Source organism: Triturus cristatus, chromosome 10 (assembly GCF_964204655.1).
Source record: "Triturus cristatus chromosome 10, aTriCri1.1, whole genome shotgun sequence".
NCBI lineage: Eukaryota > Metazoa > Chordata > Amphibia > Caudata > Salamandridae > Triturus > Triturus cristatus.
This window is the reverse complement of record NC_140593.1, coordinates 148825167-148836225: the sequence shown is the minus strand read 5'-3', so window position 1 is coordinate 148836225 and position 11059 is coordinate 148825167. Positions and strand designations below refer to the sequence as shown.

General features: G+C 47.6%; 1 protein-coding gene across 2 annotated transcripts in view; it reads left to right on the top strand.

Moving 5' to 3' along the window:
* Positions 1 to 1528: 1528 nt before the first annotated feature.
* BFSP2 (beaded filament structural protein 2) overlaps positions 1529 to 11059 on the top strand; it is a 44214-nt gene continuing 34683 nt past the window's right edge. The window contains exons 1-2 of one of the 2 annotated variants that reach the window (XM_085629965.1): positions 1529 to 2172; positions 10606 to 10688. In XM_085629965.1, the coding sequence (XP_085486091.1) occupies positions 1720 to 2172; positions 10606 to 10688 (536 nt within the window). In that variant the 5' untranslated portion in view covers positions 1529 to 1719. The remainder of the gene's footprint in view (positions 2173 to 10605; positions 10689 to 11059) is intronic. The other variant, XM_085629966.1, reaches the window with a different exon arrangement.

Here is an 11059-nt window from a genome sequence, read left to right as displayed (position 1 = left end):
GTAGGTCTGGGAGAACGTTGCTTCCTCCGTTGAAGCTATCGGATTATGTTTGTGAATAGTGCTTACGGCAACAATTTTTGTTTTATGCTCATGCAATGCATTGTAGTTCCTGTGGTTTTTTTTCTCTGTCTCTCTATCGCTCTCTCTCTCTCTCTTTCACTCTCTCACTCTCTCTCTCTCTCTCCACCTTCCGCACCCCTTGCACCCCTTTTTCCCAAAGGGGGAAGATGTGTTGTGATCTGTATACTTATGTCTGCGCATGGACACCGTAGTTATCCCGTGCCTGTCACCAACTCTCAGCTGTGGAATGTTGACAGTTGACAGCGGGTGACTGACAGAACGGCTGTGTCGTCTGGGTTCTGCACCCCCCCACCAGCGCCTTGAGACCCTCACGGGTATGTAGTGCGCTTTATAATGCTATGATTGATTGATTGATTGACTGCACGCTGCGGAGCCAGTGTTGGTGTTTACACAATAAAGAAGCTCTTCATACCCAAATATTGAACTTGTTTCATTCAGTACAATTTCTCGTTTGAATGAATGTATTCCCCATCTAATGGATGGACTCTGTACAATGATGTGCGCCTTCTAGCCAGGTACATGCCAGAGTTTGGACGGGTTCTTCCATAAAATACCATCACCCCGTGTTAAGGACTAACATAGTATTACGTGCCACGATGACACTTTGGGCCCGACTTACTCTTGAAGTACACCTGGCTTACTACTGCAATTCAAAAGTAAGCCAGGAGCACCACAGCAGTAAGTAATACCTACTACTAGCAGCAACATTTTGTGAGCCAGGCCTCTTGCTTCAAGTCCTATGCCTGGACCATTTGGTTTATCAAACAAGAAAACAATCATGTGTAAAAGGAAAGTTCAGAGCGAGAAAAGTTGTGACCATGACATGGAGTCACACGGTGACCTAACAAGTATCAAGCTGTTGGGTCCATCGACAGTCTCAGCAGAGAGTCCAAGAACTGACAAATCACAGCGCGGCATCTGTACACAGATGCACTTTGTGAGTTTAGGGACTGTGGTACTCTGGCCACACTGGGTACGTCATTTCCGGTGCGTTAGAACTAGCACCTCTGCATGACCCCGAACCCCACGATCAAACCGAATATTGAAGGAATTCTGTGAAAGCGTCACAGTGAACCTTTCACAGGGTGGCTTAAAAAAATTGCTTTCGGCTTCGCCTAGTAGGCTACGACAGTCCTTAAAGCCACGACAGCAGCATCTCCATTGGGCTCTAAACTGTCGAGAAAAGTACTTTCTGTCAGCTGTTGCATTGCAGCGCATCTTTGTCTCGAAAGTCTGCACATTTGAGGCCCGTGACTGCTACATTCCGAATAACTGATGCGCCACATTCTTTGAACATTTGACTGCAGCTCAAAGTGATGTCAAAGGGGCCTTTGTTCTCATTGGGCAGTGAGGCGCACTGCCAGCGCCACGTGACGGGCACGCGGCAGACGGATCATTCCTGAAACGGGAATCTGCTGAGACAGGTAAAAGAACCACACAATACAGTGAAGCACGCAGTGATAATCACGGCGTCCCTGGGCAGCGTTCTAGAAATGCAGATGAACAAACAAAGCTTAAAGTAACAACAAAAAACCCAGAATCTAGCCATGTTTATCAAAGCTATGCTGTGAGTGGGAGCAGAGCATTGCTAACGTGTGGAGGGTCAACCAGCTCAGTGAGGTTGAGTCAGGCTTCGTGATGCCTTTACCCCGGCGTAGGTCTTCGTTCTTGGGGCAACAGCCCTCCTCTTCGACCGAGAGCTCTGGGGCATCCAACCGTAGGGTCAGCCTTGGCTATGCCACAAGTACTTCCAGGTCCCCGGGTGTTTATGTCGGGAGTGTTCCCGCTGGGGGTATTAGCAGTTTAGGGACACGCGTGTCCCGCCGGGCCCTTGGTATCAGCAGCGTCTTCATGCAGGGTCTGCGCAGCACCTGCCCGGCGCTGCCCTTAGCCCAGAGCCTGGAGAAGGGGAGAGGGGCGACGTTCGAGAGCCTTAATGGGTGCCTGGTTGAGTACATCGAGAAGGTGAGAGCGCTGGAAGAGGTCAACCGGGAGTTGGAGGAGCACATACGTGTCTACCTGGATAAGAAGTCGTCAAGTGTCGGCAACTGGGGGTCCTTGAAAGAAAATTGGGAAGGTTTATATCACCAAGTAAGTAATCATGCCTCTTAGCCAAGCCATTTATACAGGTTATAGTTAAGAAGACCATGTCAGTGCCCTCATGTGGTGTAAAATGTTGGTGTTACAAAATAGCCCTCCTGCAGCCAAGCTGGTCCTTAGGTCTGCCCTGGTCACCCATCCGCTTCTTCTTTCTTTTTAGCAGAAATTGACTTTTTGTTTACTAGTCACCCTCGCAAGCCAGAAACTGGCATGACAAAAAATTCACAAATCAACAGCTGAAAACCACAATAAGGATTTGGATGGGATAGTCTATTTGGGTCACAATTCAATTCAATAACAGAGGTTGCATGTTGTGGACTACTGTGTGGGAAGGGGGGACGGTTGATGGTGGCAACCATGTTATCCATCGTATGTATTGGGGAAATCATTCTTCCTGGTTGAATATTGCAGGGGAAAAATGTGCAGATCAGTCAATTTTTCAATCACAATAACAACTACATGTAGGCATTAGAACCCAACTCTGGATTTAAAGGTACTCGTTTCAGCTGAGCTTTCTACCTACAGAATAATTTGACAGCACCATTGACGACTGGTCATGTTGCCCTGAACCTCGGGTATGAGTCCTCTAGCCGCCAGAGTACCACTTCTCATCCTTGTGACAATCCTGAACTGTAACGGTTGCCTAGATGTCCTGTGAATGTGCATGCCATTGGGGAATTGCTAGTGGGGTGAAGGTGTAAGAGACATGGTAAGAGTGTCCTACAACTTCTGTGGACTTGGGCACTTGGTTTGAATTTAAAACCTGGTTCTTTCAATAAACATTTTCAACATACATAAAACATATGTTTTTAAATGTCTTTGTCATGCATACAGCTGGCCTGTGGACAGTCCACTTCCTATTGTAATGTCACAGAGAGGGAACACTGCCCTTTGTTGCCAAAAGCTGGTCTTCTGACAACCCATCTACTGCTTGTGATGTCATAGAAAAGGAAAACTCTGCTGGGACGGCAAGATCCGTCTACTGACAAGCCGCTAATTGCCCGCGATGTCATAGACATGGAACACCATCCTGTGATGATGACAGCAGGTCAATGGCAATCCTCCTCCTTCTTGTGATATTGTAGAAAGAAGAACAGTGCTACCGAGAGCTGGTCCGCCGACATGAACACTGTCCTTTGTTGCAAGGGCTAGTCTACTACAAACCAACTTACTGGGCAAGAACGGGTGGGATGGCAACCCACTCACTGCTTGTGATGTCACAGATAGGGAACACTGTCCTGTGATGGCAGGTGCTGGTCCATTGATGTCCCACTTGCAGCTTGTGATGTCACAGACAGGGAACAGTGTCCTGTGATGACGAGATCTGGTCTATTGACAACCCACTTATTGACTGTGATGTCATAGACAGGGAACAATGTCCTTTGATGACGAAATCTGGTCTGTTGACAACCCACGTATTGACTGTGATGTCATAGACAGGGAACAATGTCCTTTGATGACGAGATCTGGTCTATTGAGAACCCACTTATTGACTGTGATGTCATAGGCAGGGAACAATGTCCTTTGATGACGAGATCTGGTATATTGAGAACCCACTTATTGACTGTGATGTCATAGGCAGGGAACAATGTCCTTTGATGACGAGATCTGGTCTATTGAGAACCCACTTATTGACAGTGATTTCATAGACAGTGAGTAATGTCCTGTGATAGCGAGAGCTGTTCTACTGACAATCCACTTACTGCTTGTGATATATTTGATAAGGAGCACTGTCCTCTCTTTCCACCTCACCTTTCTTTACTTCATCCATCTCTAACTTGTTGTATCTCATCTCGCTACATCACCAATCAGTAAATCTCCATCCTTCTCTCTATTTAAATTCTCTGTCTATCTCTCTTTCTGACAACAACTATGTCACCTCTCTCTCAGACCGAGTACCTATTTGTCTATGCCTCAACTATCTTACTGTCCAATGCTTCTCTCCTTATGTTATTCCACCTCTTCTACCACACCCCTCTTTCTCTACCTTTCGCTACATCTCTGTGTACCTATTCCAGCTCTGTCTTTACTCTGTCTACCTCACCATTGTGTTATGTGTGTACCTATACCAACTCTGTCTTTACTCTGTCTACCTCACCATTGTCTTATGTGTGTACCTATTCCAGCTCTATCTTTACTCTGTCTATCTCACCATTGTGTTATGTGTGTACCTATTCCAACTCTGTCTTTACTCTGTCTACCTCACCATTGTGTTATGTGTGTACCTATACCAACTCTGTCTTTACTCTGTCTACCTCACCATTGTCTTATGTGTGTACCTATTCCAGCTCTATCTTTACTCTGTCTACCTCACCATTGTGTTATGTGTGTACCTATTCCAACTCTGTCTTTACTCTGTCTACCTCACCATTGTGTTATGTGAGTACCTATTCTAACTCTATCTTTACTCTGTCTACCTCACCTCTGTGTGCTTCACCTCTTTCAAAACTCCTCTCTACTCCACCTCTCACTACCTCTTCTCTCTCTACCACTCTCCCCACTACTCCGAGATTTAACGTTTTTCAGAAGAGGGGCTTGAACCCGCCCCTCTTCTCCCCTCTTCTCCATTGGCTGGCCTCTCTGTGCCTCTCTTTACCTCACCATCCTTCTATGCCTCAACCCTACCTACCCTCTTCCACCTTACTGCTCTTTTTGCATCTCATCTCCCTGTATCTGTCCTTCATCTATTTCACCCCATCACAAACATCTCACATCAACTTTCTGCCTCTCCCGCTCTTTCTTCCTCTGCTCCTCTAACATACCTCTCGCTCTCTACTATACCTCTCAGTGTAGCCCACCTCTCTCCCTCTCTCTATATGTCCTACTTCGTTTCTCTATCTCTCTCTCTACCTCTACTTCCTTCTAAAAGCTTACCTATCTCTACCTCTCTTTCTCTACCTACTTTTCCTCTTTCTACCTCTCTGTACCATTATTTCTGACTACCTCAGCGTTCTCTCTTTAACTTATGTCCCTCCCTCGTCCGATCTCTGCCAATGTTTCACCTGTCTCATTATACCATTCTCTTTACCCCTCTGTCTCTCTCCTATTTCCTTCCACTCTCCATTTTTCTTACTCAGCAGAATTGGAGGTCGCTTTTTTGCAAGAGACATGTACTCATAGACAAAGAGGGGAGAGAAGGCAGGTGAAGAAAATGAAGAAGAAAGTTATCAGATTTCACAGGATGCGGTCGTGAAAATCCTCAGAGAAGGGCTTCGAGTTTCCCGGCAGCGGTGGAAATGCCAGGCGTGACTCAAGATTTACTTGTATTTACAAATATGCTGCAATGAAAGCTATGATTTCAAATCAGCATCCACTCAAAATCCACCAATTCTTATTTACCATGTCTTTTCTGCAATTGTAAGAAAGGCAGGTTATTTACTGAATTCAATCTAAAATATTGCTGTTGAAAGATAAAACAATATGTAGATCCTGAAGCAAAAAGGCATGGCTTTATTTATGCTTGTTCAAGGTTTTTGAACAATGTCGTACAATGTGGCTACAGGTACCTGGCAGCTCGAACTTTCAGCAGTTTTTAGATCTCGGCTGCGAAGGCTGCGCTTGCGCAGTCTCGCTCCGAGATTTAACGTTTTTCAGAAGAGGGGCTTGAACCCGCCCCTCTTCTCCCCTCTTCTCCATTGGCTGGCCTCTTAAATGCTGGTCAGCCATCGGAGAAGAACTTTGTCCCTCCAAACAAAGCCCCGTCTTTTTCGGATTCGGGGGCGTGTTTTTTACTTTCTTTCTCTCCTCTGGAATGTAAACATTCCAGCCAATGGCAAGAGCAGAGAAAGAAAAACACGCCCCCGAATCTGAAAATGCCGCTGCGTTTCTCCGAGGCATTTCTGCTTGTCCTCGGAGAAAGGCGGCGGTGTTCATGGCTCTCGCCAGGTAAGGCAACAGACACCACTCTTCTTGGCCCTGTGCTTCCAGGTTTCACAGCTGGTGCGCATCCACGTGAACGGCACCCCCTCTTTCCAGGCTGTAATCTGGTTCTGAGCAGATGTTTCCTCTACTTCTCTACTGCTGTGGAACAGGCCTTGTTACTATTGGTGTAGCGTTACCTTCACTTGATCGACCCTGCCGATGGACCTGCCCTGCTAGCGCTGGACCACTCTTCTTTGCGCCGGACTGGCTTCCTAATGCAGGAGCCCTGTTCGGGCACTGTTTCTCCCCCCTCTTATAATCTGTGAGAAGTTCCCTGGGCTGTCCTTGCTAGCGCTGCACCGGACATTCATTTTGACCTCACTACACCGGCCCTGCTAACGTTGGACTGGCCTTCTTGGCGCATGGCCACCTCTCCGATACCAGGGCGAGCACCCCCGCTTAGCGCATGGCCACCTCTCCAATGCCAGGGCAAGCACCCCCTCTTAGTGCATGGCCACCTCTGGGATGCCAGTGCGAGCACCCCCTCTTAGTGCATGGCCACCTCTGGGATGCCAGTGCGAGCACCCCCTCTTAGCGCACGGCCACCTCTCCTATGCCAGGGCGAGCATCCCCTTTTAGCGCATGGCCACCTCTCCTATGCCAGGGCGAGCATCCCCTTTTAGCGCATGTAATCTGCTCGAGAGCAGCTGCTTCTGGGCTGGTTCCAGATGCCGCTCGGGCCTCACAGCCCCTGGCCCGTCTCCAAGGCCATAATGTAATTTATATGCGCAATAAAGGTGGCAGCAGCACACCCACCCCACTCGCCACAGTCAGCTGGACGCCCCCCAACCAGACACCTACTGTGACGTCATTCACCGGGTGACTCCTATAAAGGAGGCCGATGGAAATTCTTTCTGCTCATGGAGCTGGCTTTCCTGTGCCCACGGGGTCTCCCCACAGCGCCCCTTAATGGAGGGCACCGCAGTGAAATAAGGATGTTCAAGTTGCGAGTGAGAAGCAACGAGAGTGCAGGTCTCGGAGATACGGGGAGGTGCCTGGAAGGGACGTGTAAGCGCTGTGACGGACCAAGAAAAACAACCGTGCAGTGTCTATTTGTGTCGGGATCAGCCTGGCTAATGGAGATTACACACCTCAAGCTGCAGGAGATCCAATTAGCGGGTATGGAGCCAAGCGGAGTCATTCATTGAAGGTGTGAAGGGGCGTGGCCCATCGAACTGAGAAGGGGGAGGGGGCTCGTTTATTTGTGTGTGGGTTGCTATATGTGAGTGGCTCTGTGTGGGTGGCTCTGTGTGTGGGTGGCTCTGTGTGTGGGTGGCTTTGTGTGTGTGGCTCTGTGTGTGGGTGCAAATGCAATAGATCTCGCATTTGAGAGTGATTAAGCTATTGACATTGTAAATAACAATGCTGTTTCTTTAAATGTTTTAAAAACAAAAACATAAACAAAAATAATGTCATGAGCAATGCCAATAGCTCTAACTTTAACAATGCCGAGACCGTTGCATTGTAAATGCTTGTTCTTTTTTGTGCCTTTGTTTCTGAAAGCTTTTCAAATGATGTAATATTATTTTGCATCATGAGGGCTTGAACTCGATTGAAATTGGCACTAAATGTGTAGTGTTCGGAACAGGGAGCCACAAAATATGTCTTGTGTGTGGCTCCCACTTGGGGTTGCTTGTGTTTTTGGTCTGAATGGGACCTTGCCTGGCAGTTTAGGCTGGAGAATTCCTAATATAGCAGGACCAAGGATGCTAAGCACCAGACAGGCTCATGTCTGAGGTGGTAAGGTAAATCAAAGCAAATCAGGTGTTTGTTAAGCGCGACTACTCACCCGTAAGGGTCTCAAGGCGCTGGGGAGTGTGGGTGGGGGGGTTCGCAGGTTTCAGTCCATCAAGGAGGGGGGTCTGTCGAAGAGCCAGGTTTTGAGGTTTCTTGCGAAGGTAAGGAAAACAATCATGGATTGGAATGTGTCTTGAGTAACTACCAATGGTTGAGATTAATTCAAGAATTTTATGCATCAATTGTACTGTTTCCCTCAGTGCAACGCGTTGAGTGTAACGGGTATGCATAGATGTCGGTCTTGTATGCACTGTGCCCCAGACCTGAACCTATACCTCGTTGACGTTGGAGAGCGAAAAGGGATTGACTTCACACTTCAATGCAGTCCGTGTAATCATTGACTCACATTAATTCAAGCATTCACTATTTTAGATTTTCTAAAAAAAAGTTACAAAATCCAGAAGTCTAAGGGGCGGCAGATTTGGTTATGGGCATTTTGGAAGACAGAAAACTGGGTAACATTAGAGGGGAGCAAAACCCTGTAAGATGAGCACAGCCATCAAATTCATAACTTGGATTGAAAGTGAGAAGGGGCGGTGCAACAGGTATACGTTTGGAACCTTTAACCTCCACTTGCTGTCCTCAGGCTCGCCTGTAGGTGGTCAGTGAAAGAGTGAATGACAATCTAAAGAGCCTCGTGAAGGACTAAGAATGCCAATGCTGCTAAACACTGCTGAAAGACCTTTAAGCCAGCGGCGGCTCCTCTGCTAAGGCGGAGGAGTGTCGACCCACTGCTCTTTGAGCAGTGCAAAAAAAAAAAATAATGATAATAACAAGACATTATTATCATTTGATTTTTCTGTGCGGGACTTGGAGCCCAGTCGGGGTGGGGCATGGCTGAGCTCGCCAGAGCCGAGTGATGAGTGGTTTGCACTCCCTAAGTGCGCATGACTGTTTGGCCGGCCCTCTTGCGCACTTAGCATGTTCTCCACCTGGCTGTGTTGCATAATTCCGTGGAGAACATGTCTAGGCTCCCAGGCACCACCTGAGCGGACAAACAGGCCACTCAGACCAATCACAACGCTGATTGGCTGGGAGAGACTGGGAGACTGGGGGCTTCTGGTGCTGAGAGAAGAGGACGGCTCAGAGGCAGCAGGGAAAGTAAGTTTATTTCATTTATTTTTCCATCCCCCCACCCCACCATCCCTGTTGCAAGGCAGCCGCCACTGGCTTAAACCCTCTGCGATTACTTTCCTTTGCTCACCTATTCATCACTGTATCACTCGCTTAGAGGCGTAGATCATGAGGGGTTGCACACTTGTGATGCAATGCTATTTAGCGTTGCACTTGCATCAAATTTCAGTTTAAAAATCTGCATTTATGCATGAAAGTTCCGACCGCTTGGCTGTATTACATCACATAGGACTTCTCTTCATTACACAAGGGCTCAGACCAAACGTCCCAGTAAATCTGTAACTGCATGAGCTACCGCTGCAGAAGCATTAGAAGAGTCAATCAACCAATCAGAGGATTCTTAGAGCTTTACTTGTCACCCCTGAGAGTGAGAATATAGTGAGGTTCATATGCACTATACTGACTCGGAAATATTCTGGAATAGTGAAGGCTCATAAAAAAACATGGTGAGAGCGAGGGAGTCAAAGATGCAAGAGGGTGTAGAGCAAGCACAGAGCTGGAGGCCAAGTGGAATCTATGTTGTTCTTACGGCTGGAGACATGGGCAGGCAGAAGGGGGTCTAGCAGTCGTCATCGGCTGGCGGAGTCTAAAGTAAGATCTGGAAACAGCATGTTCATGGCTTGGTCCTCTAAGCTGGCCACAAACAGATAAAGGCTACTACATAGGGCCCGATTATGATGTCGGTGACCGACCGTTGGTTGCGGTCTGCCCAACATCTGCCATTGGGGTCCACAGCAGCATTATGACGGACGGGCGGTTGGAGGCATCGGGTGGAGGGACTGTCCGCTGCGCTTCCGACAGGCTCAAGGAGCCCATCGGCGCGTCGGAAACAGACATAGTTGCATAATGACAGCGGAACCAGCCTTGGCTCCGCGATCGGGTTTATGATGTCACTTTCCAACAGCCTTTCCACGTCAGCCTTTCCGACATGGAAAGGCTGTCAGAAAGTGATTTTGTGGGCCCCTAGCAGGGCCCCTTCCCTCCTCGTCCTCCACTATGGGCCTGGGTGCCCCCTAAACATTACTGCACCGTGTGGGCAGCTTGTGCCGAGGGTCTTTTCCGGCCACCACGCAAGCTGCCATTAAAAAATGGATGTTTACATAATCAGGCCCAGTGTCCTTAAATCACCCTCATTTAGGTGCACCCTGCCTTGCTATCCTATGCACCCATCCACAGTGCTGAAAGCTGGAGATAGACTCCAGTATCGTCATCCGCCCTGCAAGCTTCCTCACCCTCAAAACAATTGTTCACCTCCATTGGCTTCTAAGGTGTCCCACGCCAAAGACATGCACCGCAAGACTTTTGATTTACCTCCGCTGAGTGGCCATAAGTCCAGAGGTGAGATTCTAGCACAGTGGCTTTCCAAGGGATGTCCCCCATGACAAATGACCATGAAAAATGATCTCTCTTGTATCCAAGGGCATCGTTGAGAATTCGAGAGGATGTTAGAAGAGCTTGCTTCCCACATACAAATAAAAGCAACCCGGGCTCAGTTGGAAAGCCTCACTGAGGAAGAGATCTTCTTTTGCACAAAATATTGACTTTAGGAGCAATGTCCTTGTCTCTTTTCAGGTGAGCGATGCTGTCCTGGACAATGCCCGCCTCATGCTGCAGACAGAGAACATCCAAGCCTGCGGTGAGGATTTGAAGGACAGGTACAGTACAGAGTGTGGACATGTCCTTCACACTGTTCACCATTTCATGAGGCTGTATGACAGGTTTTTAAGCCCCTGCGAAAAGAAAAAATTCAAAGGCTTCATTCAAACATTTACTAGAATAGTTCTAGATTTTCTTTCACTGAAGTATGCGAACTTCTTCCACAGGTGCACAAAACCTCCCGTAAGACAAATAACTAAAAGAGGCTTCTGGAAGGTTACATGTAAATGTACATAATGACAGACATGAATAATAATATAATCCATGGAAAATGCACAGATTCTTTCACTTTGTAGACAAAATGCAAAAAGAAGCTTAAAGCTCGCCACGGAAAATCCTACACATCATTTTGAAGTTATTTTCAATTTAC